The sequence below is a fragment of the Vanellus vanellus genome, assembly GCF_965231255.1.
Source record: "Vanellus vanellus genome assembly, chromosome: 6".
NCBI lineage: Eukaryota > Metazoa > Chordata > Aves > Charadriiformes > Charadriidae > Vanellus > Vanellus vanellus.
In genome coordinates, this window is record NC_138911.1 from 57,555,317 (window position 1) to 57,570,552 (window position 15,236).

The window sequence follows — 15,236 nt, forward strand, 5'->3', positions numbered from 1 at the left end:
AGATTATCATGCAATACAACTATTTTGGGAGCCTTTTGACCTTTTAAGTCTTGCACTGTTGACTTAAATGCTATTCAGGATTGTGATATTGACATATCCAGATGATATGTACTTTTGGTTTTCTGTGCTAAATAGAGAACTCTTCTGTTTTCAAAGCTAAAAACAGCAGCTGTATTCCAAACCCTTGCATGAATGGTGGAACATGCGTTGGCAGTGGAGATTCCTTTTCTTGCATCTGCAAAGAAGGATGGGAAGGACGTACATGCACACAGAGTAAGGCTTTTCTCCTTTCTTCCCCTGGGATATTAGGAGTGTCTGGCACAGATCTGTTCTCTATAAACTTGCTTTGTTTCAGTTTTCATGTGCCAAAATATCTGAATCATTCAGGGTGGGAGGTAGGTAAAGAAGATGATGCTCGAATAATGAATGAAGAACTTGTTATGCTTCTTTTTGCCACTGATCTCTGCCAAAATAAGACTTTTGGCCTTCTACAGAAATATAATTTTGGGGAATATGTACAGAGCAAAAAAAAAATATATCCTGGCAGATATACTAATTTTAATAATGAAAAAGGCAGGCAATAGTGTATATTCCATCATTTTCTCTGAGGGATTGCAGTTAACTGCTTTGACATACCAATATAGTGAATTGGTTAGGTGGAGTAAAGCCTGCAACTTTGATTTATGTGGGTTTTTTTCCAAGGCATAATGTGGGGGGATCTAAATTTGAGCTCTGTTTTTACTCTAAATCTACTGTGAAATTACTATTGTATTGATGTGTGCAAATATTTAATAGAGTCATTCATAGCCATTTATAATGGGAAAGATTCGTTTAAGAAATCTGGCTAGTTGCACAGGACACCAGAACACACATATACATACGAAGTGCCAAGGTAGTAGTAATATTTTAGAAAGTTTTTAGAGTTTAGTTGAATTATCCACTACCAATCTAAATGATACCCTGTTTTTTTCTGTTATATTGCCATCATGATGCGCATCAGTCTGTGATGTTGGTATATATTAAAATACACCAAAGTTGTAAAATTTTGCATTTGTCGGCCTATTCATAAAATTTAAGGTATTTCATTGATTTGTTGGGTCTAATTGAACTTTCTTTGCAAGTGTGGAAGAAAACATTGAATTCTGTATTATTTTTCTTTGCTTTCCTTATCAAATATAGTGTCTCTTGAACGATAATATTATATATTAGAAAATAAATATGCTACTAGTTACACTAGTCTGTGTTATTCTTTTTTTAGATACCAATGACTGTAACCCTCATCCATGGTAAGTATGCAGACTCCAGTTCTGTCCCTATTGTGAAAATAAAAGTGAGCACCGGAATATGGATTTCTGTTTCAGATTAGAACTAATTCTAAGCTAAAATAATTGAAGCCAGCCTCTGTAAAAATCTTAAAATAATTTTTTGACATTCCTTATTTATTCCTTGACAGCAAAAACAATCACAAAACAATCCTGAGTTGATTCATATATGAACAGATAAAAGTACTTCAGTGTGGTTATTTGTGCCAGAACTGACTAGTAAATTACTGTGATATGAAATGAATCAGACTTGATAACATTTCAAGCATCTACAATTGAGTTTTAAAATAAAAAATGAGAAATGAAAATGTGTTAGTTTACAATAAATAATTTTAGATAATACAAAAAGTACTGTTTGATCAAATACTATGTATAAATGTTTTTTTTAAAACCATATTAATTTTTCTGGAAGATACAACGGGAGTATTTTAAATAGAGGTTGATATCTGTGGTTGAAGAGGAAAAAATACTGATATGTAGATGAAGCAAACCATCTACCTTATCTTTGTCTGTCCATTCTGATACAATAAACTGTACTTCATGTATTAAAAACCTTGCAAAAGCTCAGGCTTTCTCTGTATTCACTTTACAGTGCTGTTTTATCTCCTTGAGTTCTGCTGATACACCTCCCTATGCATGTACGCACTTTTGTAGGTTGTTGCTGTTTTAACAGGTGACTTACTAAGCAATATTGTTTATCTAAGATTATGCTTTCTCTGTTGATGGGAATAGATCATCCCACTAAATAGAAGCAGAAAGTTTAATTAACAAAGCTTTAATAGAGACCAATGAAACTGTGTAGATGGCTAAAGTAGACTCGATTATAAATTAGCATTGACTTTTTAATTCTGCGTTGTTGAATAGTGAGAAAGTGTTATGAATAGGGACAATAGAAATTTGCATTTCAACACACCACATGAGACCTATGGGTTTTACTCATCTTTAGACTTCAGTGAATCTACCCTGAGAACGCTTGGTGTAATGATAGGTTTATTATTTTTACAGTTACAATGGAGGCATCTGTGTTGATGGTGTGAATTGGTTTCGATGTGAATGTGCACCTGGGTTTGCTGGTCCTGACTGCAGAATTAGTAAGTACCTGTTTTGATAAAGACCTGAAAGGTTGTACCATTCTGACACACAAATCAAAGAACACTGTGACCCTTTTTGTATGAGGCTAGCTGAATTCCAAATAATGGAGCAGAAGCCACTTGTCAGTCAGCCAGGTACTCATATATTGTAAATAATGGCAACTTATGTTCCCTTCTTCATTTCATTAAATGGAACTGAAATGATTTGGCTTAAATTATACACAAAGACTTAAATTATTTGGCTTAAATTATACACAAATCCAAGGCTGGATTTTGTCAGACACTTCTGAAGGTTCTGGAGTGCTGGCTTTGTAGAAGCTTATTAAGTATTTTTCTTGATAAGCAACTTGTCATTAAAGGTGACATGTATCAGTAAGTGTTCCTTTTGACATTAGAAACTGAAATCCATTGAGACATTACAAATAAAAACCGAAACATCAGGAGTGTAGTGCTGGCACGTGACTAATAGAAGTATGATAAAAGTCTTTCAAATCTACAAAAAGAAAAACCTGTTACACTGCAATTATTCTGCAGGATAGAAGCTGAAAAGAAGGGGGAACAAAAGACCCTAAAACCACATTGAAGTGCTGTGGAAGAGTTGTTTTGTTGTGTTTTTTTAATGGCTTACTACCATTTTGACTTGTGTGTGATACCTTATTTTTACTTTATTTTTACCTCTTTGGAAGATCACACTTTGAGCCTTCTGTAGCCTCAAGTCTGTTGGACTTGGTCCTTCCACTCCATCAGTATGGTGGCTCAAGTTGAGACTTCATCCTCATTCTGGCAGATAGTAAATGAGCCAACACCTCTAGTCAGAGGGTGACTGTAGCACTTGTGGTAGCATCAACATAGAGAGACCACTATCTCTGCATATAGAACCAAGGATGGCAGGTCATCCTGTATCTACATCCAAAACCACAGTGGAGGTATACTGAATTCTCTTTTTCCAGACAGGAAATGCAGAGAGGACTATTTGTAGTCAAAGATAAATACTGTGCATTTGTAATGGAACTGCAGGATTTTTTTTTCTTGTCTATACTGGTATAGACAAAAGGAGTAGCTCTGACAAAAATGCCTTTTATGGCTGATAACAGAAACAGAGTAAACAGTCGCTTTTTTCACCATACACGGGCTAGAGAATCTTAAACCAACATAGCTTGAAGAAAGGAGGAGAGAGCAGTTAAACCCTGTAGTAGTTTAGATATTTCTGTATTTGCATAAAACTTCATCTTAGAGCACTTCTGAAGGAAGCTAGGGTAGAACCAAAAGCCCTTCCACATCCACTTGGTATTTTCCATTGCCTACATGGGTAACAGTATCACTACTACCACTATCACATTTGCTTTCTAAGTCATAGAATCATAAAATAGTTTAGGTTGGAAAGCACCTTGAAGATCATCGAGTTCCAACCCCCCCTGCCATAGGCAGGGACACCTCCCACTAGACCAGGTTGCCCAAGGCCACGTCCAGCCTGGCCTTGAACACCTCCAGGGATGGGGCCTCAACAACCTCTCTGGGCAACCTGTGCCAGTGCCTTACCACCCTTAAAGTCCAGACCTTTAAACACAGATGACCTGATACTGTGCATTGGCCAAGAATAAGTGTTTAAACAGTTTTTCTGAGGTTTTGGAGTGGGTATTCATGTTCAGTGGAAGGAGACCTCTCAAAAGAGGCTTTGGAAGGGAATGGTTATGGTTGAATATGCAGCAGTTGGTGCCTGTGTCTCAACTTGATAGGTTGGTTTCTGTTGTCTTTGGTAGACTGTTGTATAAATTAGTATTGATCACTTCCCCAGGACAACAAAGAGCACATTGCTGTGCATCTGAATAAACTATGCCTCCCTGTCTTTTTCAATAAATTTCCATGTCTGAGCCTGAATCTTTAAAGGTTGGGTTTTTTTAAGAGGCTTTTGTGCTGTGTATGTATGTACCAAATTAATCTACTTGCTGTTTCAAGGTTATTTAGAAAAGTAACATCAAATGTCTGATGTATATTTCTTCCTTATGGTGAATTGTATTGCAGAAAGTCACTTTTTTTGAGTGCTGTTGAGTTAATTAATTGTTCAGCTCTTGCAGTGATAACTTCCTGAAAGCATGTGCTTTTCTAGTAAGCCTAAATGTCTGAGATTAGTGCCAGAACAGGATATGGGACTTCAGTTCTATAGCTGAATGTGGAGAAGACATTATATTAGCACCTTCAGCTGTCCAGCATCTCTGCTCTGTGAGATGAGTCAGCATATGACTGCTGCTTTGATTGCCAGAACCTCAATTAGGGTACAACTATAAGAAATCTGTTAGAGGTTACTGCTGAAATGGTAGAACTGTCCAATTAGGAGATTAATTCTGAAGCCAAACTATCCTTTGCTTGTTAAGAAAGCAGGTATTGTCAGATTACATCTCGGTAAATGTTTAATTACAATATTCTATGCCTTGCCATTGAGTTTTACCTATTTTTCTATCTAGATATTGATGAATGCCAGTCCTCCCCTTGTGGATATGGTGCCACTTGTATAGATGAAATAAACGGATACCGATGCACTTGTCCTCCTGGAAGAATCGGTCCTAGGTGCCAAGAAGGTATTCTTATATCTGCTATCAACCTTTACCCAAAAAACAGTAGGGTACAATGCAGCCTCTATAGAGTTTATATATAGTAGCCTGATGTGTAAGGAACAGTAGTAGCTAGTATTTTTTTATTTAAATTTGTATAGCTTCAGTAACTCAAAGAGGTGAAGTGTCTGAGTGTGCTTTTTTTCTTAGTGATTGGAATTGGAAAGCCTTGCTGGCTTAAAGGAATTACATTCCCCCATGGCAGCAGGTGGGATCAAGAATGCAACAACTGCCACTGTTTAGATGGCCGTATTGACTGCACCAAGGTAGGCATTTTGATCTATTTTCTTAAATCCTTCTGACTGAAACAAACTTACTGTTCTTCATGCACAAGTTATTCTTCAGATTTTTCTATCTGGACGCTTGCATAGGTCTCCCCCAAACTGTCTTTGTTTAAAAAAGTGTTCTAACAACTAAAAGTACTTACAGTATTGTCTTTATAATCATAAGCTACTGTCGTGCTCTCCACATGCTAGAACAAGTTCTCAGAAACAGACAGACACTTTTTGCAGAAAAGGAAATATGGACTGGAATGGAATAATGATCACTCTGCCAAAGCTTTGCAAACACAATTTTAGAGCTCCTAATTTTGTGAAACATTAGTTCCAACATAAAGGACATGTAGGAAGAAAAGATTCTTCAGTGGGTAATAACTGCATTTTTGTATTGTCCTGCAGTAGGTTTATGAATTGAGAAATTGCAACCTTTTTATATTTATAATGGACTATATCTTGGTGGTTGTGACTTGGAAAAAATAAGACTACCCTAAATGCAGATTGAACATGCTAGTGTATGTGCTCCAAGCCTTTCAGCCCTCCTGAGACAGCATTTCTCAGTGGATTTGTGGTACCTGGGCAGCTGTACGTCATATCACAGCTGGAGACAGACAAGATCACTGCTGTTTAGAAGTTGTGGGGCTAGGTGGGTGGCTCCGGGTAAGCGCTGATAGCACTTACAACGTTGCCTCACACGGCAGTCTCCCACGTTTCACTGGAAGCACCAGTTTAAAAACCTCCATGTCTTATCTATCCAGCCTTAATCTTACTTTGTTTAGTGAGGTATGCACTTTAGGCAAAGAAATAACTAAATCTTGCACTTAGTAATGTGGAAATGCTATTTTAGACCCTTTATGGTGTTGTGATTACAAGTTTGAGGTGTCTTCAGAAGATAACAGTACACAAAGGGAACTAGTATCTCAGAAATGGTGGTGTGGTAGATGCAACTTAACCATATATGGTATTTGGTTCTTTCAAGTGCAATGGAACAAATATACTTTCTTGCTGACAATTGTGCTTTAAGAAATCTATAAGTTCCTAAACTAGTAGCTGTATAGTAGTATGTCATAGAATCATAGAATGGTTTAGGTTGAAAGAGACCTTAAAGATCGTCTACTTCCCACCTGCCATGGGCAAGGACACCTTCCACTAGACCTGGTTACTCAAAGCCCAATCCAACCTGGCCTTGAACACCTCCAGGGATGGGGCCTCCACAACTTCTCTGGGCACCCTGTTCCAGTGCCTCACCACCCTCACAGTGAAAAATTTCTTTCTGATATCTAATCTAAATCTCCCCTCTTCCAGTTTGAAGCCATTTCCCCTCGTCCTATCACTGCATACCCTTGTAAAAAGTCCCTCTCCAGCTTTCTTGTAGGCCCCTTTCAGATACTGGAATGCTGCTGTAAGGTCTCCCCGGAGCCTTCACTTCTCCAGGCTGAACAATCCCAACTCTCTCAGCCTGTCTTCACAGTGGGGGTGCTCCAGCCCTCCTCTGGACCCACTCCAGCAGGTCCATATCCTTCTTATGTTGGGGGCTCCAGAGCTGGACGCAGTTATATATAGAATCTTGAAGGTTACATCAATGAAATGGAGCTGTGTTTGGAAGCTTGCTGTACTTCAGTAGCTTGGGAGTACCAGCATACTGTTTAGGGAGAGTGGTTGAAGTGATGGTGCTTATCACCAATGTGCATCAGCTGTTAACATCTTCAGCATTCTGTGGCAAGGATCTCAGTATAAATATTGAAGAGAAATTAATCCTTGTGGAAGTGTTTCTCTTGCTAGATTATAGAAACCTAGATGACTAGTTTAAAAAAATGCTTAAACTTCTGTATAACTCAGTTATGGGAGACAAATCCGTGAGCCTCTAAGGAGATATGTTTACTGGTTCTCAGGTAATCTTTGCACAGTTCTTACTCTTTCGTCCATACAAAATGTCCTTGTTTTGTGGCAGAGCAAATACATCTATTAGGACTACAGCAGTATCAAAGTATGGATGTGTTGTTTTGTTTTTTTTTTTTCAATCAGTAGTAGATCATTACTATCTTATGTGAGTTGCTTATTTTGATTTGATACGTGAGCAATTAACTGTAACAATGCTTTGTTATTTTTAATTTCTAGGTGTGGTGTGGGAAAAAACCTTGCCTGTTACACAAACACTGGGATAATTCAAATAATCAGTGTCCTATGGGTCAAGAATGCCAGGAGAAGTATATGAAGTGTTTTCAGCCACCATGCACGGACTGGGGAGAATGCAGTGCCTCTGAACCTCTGCCCTCCAATATCAAGTGTCTGCCTAATTCTGGATACTTGGACAATGACTGTGCTAGAATTACTTTAATTTTTAACGGAGACAAAGTCCCCCAGGTGAGAACAGAATTATTAATGAAGTATGGCAATATATGTAGGGATATATTCAGTGTCAAAGCATGAAAGACTAATGTTTCTAATATGACTCCTTTCTGTCATAAACTTGCAAAATTTATTATTAGACTTCTCTGTTGCTATTAATTGTGCTTTGTCTAAAGGGCGAGGCAAAATTAGGGTTTGTAGCAAATAACTTATTTTCTATTTTTTCAACCTCAAAGAACTACTTTCTTAAATTTCAAGATGGGCTCAGACTGTACTAGAATAGTCATGCAAGCTCAGTTTCTCATTCTTCATTGCAAATCCCTGTTCTTCTGCACTTCCCTGCTGCCCTCTTTGCTGCCTTCATCAGGTCTCGGTAATTGCAAAAACTCTGAAGGTGTTTATTTTTATGTACTGTTTTTTAACTTGAACTAAAGTAATGCAATCTCCCTTGCTTCTAACAGGGCACTACAACTGAAAATATCTGTTCTGAAATCCGGTATTTACCAGCTACTAGGACAGTTTCTAGGGACAGAACTCTGATAATATTATGTGATCTGTCTTTCTCCACAGAGAATGCAGTGGAAGTTGCTATTGTAAGTATGAGACTTGTATTAATATATATAGGAAAACATTTTTCTAGTAGTTTGAGCTCAGCAAGAGGTTGTTTAAGCTTGTTTCACTTCAATGCAGGTAGTGCAATCTGTGGCTTAGTATGAATGCAAAGCAATTTTGTGATCTCACAATTTCCTGTAATGCTAGATAGCTGAAACTGCAGGTTTTGTTAATGACAGACTACCACAGCCTCCTGATAAGTTACTCTAAAGACTGATTCAGCCCAAATTAGTGAGCAGGTGCCTACCTGTTCTGTCAGAAAACTTGGGCTATTGACCTTCTCAGTAAGGAGATATGGTTGCAGGTGACTGGATTGGATCTTGTGGGGAGGTTTCTGCTGTGCATTTCAGTATGGCTGCTTCAGGATGTTTGTTACATACATAACTGCTAAATGGGAAGTGGAAGAAGGTATAAGTTGAGTAGATGAAAGTAACTGTTGCCCTACTGAGCTAAAGACTTGCTTTAGAGGCATTTACAACCAAATTACTCAATGCCCATGTATTGCTTAGTTTCCAAGAAACAGTTAATTTTCATAGGAAAGAGTTTATCCAGGCAGAAGCTGGACTATCTCTCTCTACCAGTACCATAAAGAACATGCTGAGCCATGATGCTGGAAACAAAGTTTATCGTATAAATAGAGCAGACTGTTACTAGTTCAAGCTTCTATCTAGATAATCCATGTCTTGAAGTGCTCCAAACTATGACTAAGTTTAGCTCAGCAGTGTAAGTAACATGGAAGTCAGCTGCCTTTTATTTGAGGTATGCTAGATTAGCAAGTATGCGTGTTACCCACCAAGTCTGACACAGCCTTTGCAGTTTGGATAGAACCAGCTGTGCTATTGCTACAGCAAACTTCTAGGGTACTGTTTGTAACTACTGTCAGGTAAATTCAACCTAGTGAACTTAATTAAGGTGTAGCTGCCTTTAAAATGTAGATTTCCACAGTTAGGTGATTGCAATAACTTTTTGTTTTCCCCCTTCACTCACTTTAGTCTTTTGTCCCGCATCGAGATGAACAAGATAATAGTCTCATACAGAATGCTGCTAATACAATAGTAAATGCAATCACTAAGCGGCAAAACAGCACTGTTATGTTGGCAGTAACTGAAGTCAAAGTAGAAACCATTGTTGTTGGGAATTCATCATCAGGTAAGGTTTCTAATGCATACATTCTGTGTGTGTAAGCATTTTCTGTTCCCCTACTGTCAGTCTTTTCTTATCTTTCTTTACATGTTGGGAAAAATGATAGATCAGGTTATTTCTGTAATCCTTCTTACTAACTGGAGAAAAAGTGGCTTTAAAATCATGATTCTGTGCTTGTGTGCTCGTTTAAACTTAACCTCATACATCGCGTGATATCCCCACCTACCCTCACCACTGTTTTGGTTCTGACTTCCAACCCTGTCGTTCAGTCTAAGCATACCTTGCACAGGATCAGGAGGAGTTCTCATGTGCTCTTCAAATCCTTTGTGATTCTCCTACATTAACCTTAACCCAACCTCAGCCCTTGATGCTGCTGTACTATAGAAACTGAGGCTGTGAGGTATTGAAAGCATGGGAAGGGGGAAGACACACAGTGTGATACCAAGTCTCTTCTGAAGTGCTTATATATTGTTTACCTTAAAAAGAGTTAAAGATGTCTCATATCTTTTAATACTTGGCCATAATAATGTAAAACTTTGCTCTTTTTCAACATGTGTTTCTCACTAGTACACAGCTGTCTTAAAATCTAGTGCTCATTCCTCTTAATGAGGACATGGAGTGTTTGTAGAGACCTTTTATTTCTGAATATTGGCTGTCCAAGAGCTGTGCCAAAATAAGCAGTTGAAGATTTTGCATGCCTGTGTTTCTGCCTGGGGGAGGCAGGAGACAGTCTTGTGGAAGACCCCTGGTAGGCTCCAGTTCAAGTAAGCCCCAGAGTGGAAATCTTAGAATGGTAGGAGACTCTCCCAACTTTTTTCTTCTGGCAGATCTTCCACCCATAGTCCAAGCAATTAGTAAATTACCTTGTCCCACTTTCCTTGTGTTTCCCTTCTAGGAAATGACTGTCATCTGTTAAAGCCTTGGCAAATGTACTATTTCCTCAGCTCCCCTGAAGGAGTGTATCAGCTTTGTTCTTGTCTGGAACAGAAATTGCATGATGATAAAGAATTGAGCTGAGATTCTGGCATACCTCGCTCAGCTTCTCTTCCTTCTGATTGTGTGTTAAATGCTAGGGCAAAAGCAATGGGAGTTACTTTGCCTCCCACCTCAATATAAGGTTCAAAGATTCTCCTAAGAGGATAGACTTTGAGTTCTCTTGCAGCTAGTGCTAGAGAATGGTTTCCAGACTCCTCACTTTAATATGGATGCTCAGTAGTGACCACTGGGCCCTAGTTCTTTAGGTGGAGTTGTTATGAAGTAAACTATAATCTGGACATTCATATTCTTTCATTTGGTTTTATTGTTACACCTTAGCTGGGTGAGGTAAGCAGAAACCTATCACAAAATGCAGTGTAAAGCCCTGTGTTGGTATTGAGACTTTAATTTCTGGGGGATGCTCGAGTGTCTAGGTGGAGATGATCATTTAGGCACTTCATTGATTTCCTCTAGCTTTAAGAAAAAATATTCTGAATTTAGAATCTATATACAGACAGTTCTTTGTATAAGAGCCTTTTATTAAGTAAGCTTGGATCCACAGTCATATGACAAAATAATGGATGCGATAGCAGTGAGAATGCAAGCTTTGTATTTTAATCTTGAAGAAGCTGGTATGAAGAGTTTCTTTTTTCCTTGGGGTACTTTTTCCCCTAGCCATGGTTTTAATATTAGATTGCTTATGAAAAGTGAGGGGAGAGTAGCAGTTACTCCTAAGAGTACAATCTTTCCCCAAACTGCTAAAATACAGTGTTTAGATCCCTTGAGGCCAACCACGTTCACAGTTTATTCGTCCTGCTTTACCAAAGAAAATGTTTGAGAATACGTCATATTCCACATAAGAATATGTTCAGAATACACATTAACGTTAGTATGAATCACCATGGTGTTGAAGCAGTTGGTTGTTTTTGTACAGCCATTTGCAGGTTACTCTGTAAGCAGTTGTCTTAAAACTGCAAAGGGAATTTACATTTGGATGAGAAGTTAGAGTGGTAGGTTGACAACACTTGTCTGCAGAGCTTTTGAGCAATCCTGCTGTCTCTACCAAAAGCAAAGCACCTCATGTCTTACTGCCTCTTACCATGTGTGAATTCTTGCTTATCAAGAAGAGTATAAAAATGCTGCTGTTCTATCCTAGCAGTAAAGCCCTTGAGGGGTAGGGGGGTGGGGGAAGTCCAAACATACATAATTTTTCAGGAATGGTTTCCTAGAGAAATAATCTGGATCTGTGTGTCTGGGAGAATACTAGTGGGGTTTGTGAATGGGAATGTGGAGCAAAGCAATTGCCTCGACTCCTTTTGTTTATTCATTGAGCAGTGAAGATTCATATCTCTAGTGACAATACTCTGGTGTTTTACTCTGAATTAAAACTGGAACATCCTAAAGAGTGCATGAGGGGTTTGGTTATATAGCTCTAAACTGAGTGGTTTTTGAGATAACTGATAACATAACTATCTGTGGACTTTGATGGTAAAGGACTCTTTTTTTTTTTTTTTTTTTTTTTTTTTCTGATAGTAAATGCAGAACGTATTTCTGATGCAAGTGCCAGCACTTCTAGAGCAACTTAGAGGCACAGTACACTTTATAGCCTGCCTCATGCAAGGAGAGACTGTTTTTCTTAAGAGTCATTACTGATGTTTTCTGGGCCGCCTTAGCTTAGGTGCTTAAGGAGATGCTGCTTATATAACAAATTTGTCTGTTGAATAGGAAAAAAAACATCTCAAATGTAGCATTTCCCCCCTCATCATTAAGCAGTGAAAACTCTAATTTAGTTTAAACTACTAATGAGCATTTCTAGATGGACTAGTGCATTCAGACAGTTATCATTGTGCTATAATCGCATCTTGTTTCCATTCTCCTAAAAATCTTTCTAGGGCTAACCTGTAGTTACATATGGATACTCCTCTTGCAGATGTCCAGTGCTATATATCTAGTTCTGTTAACTCCAGAATTTTTTTTTTTTTCATTTGCCCTCTAGATTATTTGGTTCCAATTCTTTGTGCGGTATTTAGCATTGTATGGCTGACTTGTATAATCATCTGCGTGTGGTGGACTCGGAAGAGAAGAAAAGAGAGAGAGAGAAGTCGTCCTCCCAGAGAAGAGGGTGCCAATAACCAGTGGGCACCTTTAAATCCCATAAGAAATCCTATAGACAGATCTTACAGTAACAAAGACATTCGTTATGAATGCAAAAACTTCATATCTCCTCAAAAAAGAACTTGTGATGCAGTAGAGGAGTATGTAGAGTATGAGGAAGAGGAGGATGAAGAGGAGGAAAGAGATGAGGAAATGGACAAATTCCTCTCTCACAAACTTGCAAAGCCTTTGCCGACAAAGGCATCTGACACGTCAGAAAGCAGTCCAGTAAAGAAATCCCATCAAATAGGCAAAATGGACAACAGATCTGTAAAAAATGTGAATGCATCAAACTTTGAAGGCAGTAGAGACTAACTTGTATTTGGAATGTAGGCAGACTGCGCCTACGCTTACTGGGGAGGGGAAAAAATTGACATCTCCACTTTGCATCAAGGACTAAAAATATCTGGAGTCAAATGTTCATAGTTTCTTTATTTTGCGTAAAAAAAATAAATAAAAATAATAAATAAAATTTATTTTGTTTCTTTAGCCTTGTATAAATTATTCAATGACTGTCAGATAAAAAAATGAGTAATCTTTGATAGTTGCTATTTTTGTAAAGTTTACTTATAATACACTCGCTGTGTGGCAGAGGAGAGGTATTTTCAATATGTGTAAAGTTTATTACAAAAGACTGTACACTGTTTACAGAATGTATTTCTTTTTATTACTTGCTCTAATTTAATGGTGGCTTTAAAAACCTCCTGGTTGAGGAAATTGTGTGAACTTTAAACTGCTTTCTTGACTTTGAATCTCTATTAATGGCAGCTCACTGCACTTGTTACGTTAGTAGCTTCTGTAATATTTTTTCCAAATTTGCCTTATACACTTTGTAATAGGAACAAAAAAAAAATTATAGAGATCTTTCAACTGTGGTTTAAAAGTGGCCTTTTTATTTCTGTTTAATTACTTTAGAATTGCAGTATTGAAGCATGTGACAAGTGCCTTGAGATTAAACTTTTTCTATAGCAACTGTCAAAGACTGCCATATCAATATAGTAAAATTGTGAGAACTCTAGGTTCCCCAACTGACACAGTTTATTTTCTAATAGTGAAAGTGCTTTTTTGTAAATATGTACATATTAAATGAATCACTCTGTATATTTGATTTAATAACTTAAATATTTTGGTCTTTTTTTTTTACATGTCATTCCTTTTAATTTATGTTGCAGAAAAGGAGGTTTTATGGCAGTTTATAAGACTTTTTTGGCTATTATGTCCAGATTAGAAAATGATGTTAATACAATCAATGTTAGGAATCTGTTGGTCACTTGTATTTACATAGGAGCATAACCACTTATGTGTAAATAGATCCAGAAATGTTTGTTTATCCTCATGTTCAGCCCATCTCAAGAACACTAACGGGTGCATCTACTGTACAGTACCAACATAGCGAGGCATTGTTTTTTTTTTTCTTTTGTGAATATGTTAATTACATGTGGTATTACTTTTTTGCGTTTAAATACAGGCCTAATGAAGGGAACAATATTTTCCTCAATCCTGTTTCTGTTGTGCTTTATTCATCTTTTGCTCTAAAGAAAAAAGGCTGGCAAGCTCAGAAGGTGGGAGTACCTCATTAGAAATGGTTATTTGTAATGGAAGGCTTATGCATTGTTGGGTTTTTTTTTTTAAAGGCTTTATTATTGCTATTAACTGGGCAAACTTAAAGTTTATTTTAATTACTGAAGAAGCGTAACACTACATACACCTGGTTACCCTACCAGTGAGAGGAGCAGATGTTTGAGAGTGTAAACTCTGGCCCATGAACAACATAAACATGAATGTTTTGAAACCAGTTATTTTATACAGGAACGCAGGATTTGCTTTGCAGGATCTTCTGTTTTAGTACCTTTTTTTTTTTTTTGACATGTTCTTAAATAAAAAAACTTTCAGAAAAGAAACTATTTATTAAAGCATTTTATAATGATGTTTGTTGTAACTTTTTTACTTGTGCTAAATATTCAAAACTTATTTTGGTAACCTGATTAGGAGTTAGTTTAGAAAAGGGTACTATCCTTCTCATGTTCCCCAGTATAATCCTGAGTATTTAAACCAAAAACACTTTTTTTCTGCTACTCTTGTAACTTTTTGTACTGTAATGCTGCTGTCTTCCATAATCTAATAAAATGATTCCCTCATTGTGTGTAAGATACTTCAGATTGTCTTTGCTTTTGAAGTCCTTGGAGCGCTCTCTGACGTGATGAGGCTAAACGAAGGAGGAGTGAAAGTCCTGATTTAATACGCGGTACTTCCTGTAACCCGAGCTTACAGCCTGCGTCCAAGTGCCGATACTTCCTGAGCCAACTTGGCAGCGTTGTCCTCTGCCCACGACTGCACCACTAACAGTTTGCGCAGGAGGTGGTATCCCACATGTGGTCTAGAGACAGACACCTTCAGTACATAAGCTGGGACTCTCCCTGCACTGCCTCTTTGCAAAGTACAAAGGCTGATTATAGCTGACAGTTACTGACTGTGCGTATGATATGCCTTTTTTAACATGGCTCTCCTCCTAGCTGCTGAGCAGAGGCTTGTCAAAGTGGTATTGTTTTGCTTCCTTGGATGATAAGAGGGCTGTTGAGCATGCAGGGGCTTGAGGTATTCTTGCCAAATCAAGTTGGATTTTTAAGTAATACCTTTCTCCTCTGTTCTGCAGCCATTTAGACCTTGTACTTGTCATGTTCCAATTTCAGTTTAGTAGGCCTATGC

At 37.8% G+C, this 15,236-nt stretch overlaps 1 protein-coding gene across 1 annotated transcript in view; it reads left to right on the forward strand.

Annotated features, from left to right (window-relative positions):
* Window positions 1-14,673, forward strand: part of JAG2 (jagged canonical Notch ligand 2) — a gene marked incomplete at its 5' end in the record, with an annotated part of 74,024 nt that extends 59,351 nt beyond the window's left edge. Inside the window, 9 exons of the mRNA XM_082485778.1 lie at window positions 157-273; window positions 1,259-1,286; window positions 2,328-2,413; window positions 4,876-4,989; window positions 5,173-5,288; window positions 7,416-7,661; window positions 8,108-8,239; window positions 9,251-9,407; window positions 12,373-14,673. Coding sequence (XP_082341904.1) covers window positions 157-273; window positions 1,259-1,286; window positions 2,328-2,413; window positions 4,876-4,989; window positions 5,173-5,288; window positions 7,416-7,661; window positions 8,108-8,239; window positions 9,251-9,407; window positions 12,373-12,845 — 1,469 coding nt within the window. The 3' untranslated portion in view covers window positions 12,846-14,673. The remainder of the gene's footprint in view (window positions 1-156; window positions 274-1,258; window positions 1,287-2,327; window positions 2,414-4,875; window positions 4,990-5,172; window positions 5,289-7,415; window positions 7,662-8,107; window positions 8,240-9,250; window positions 9,408-12,372) is intronic.
* Between the last annotated feature and the right edge of the window lie 563 nt (window positions 14,674-15,236).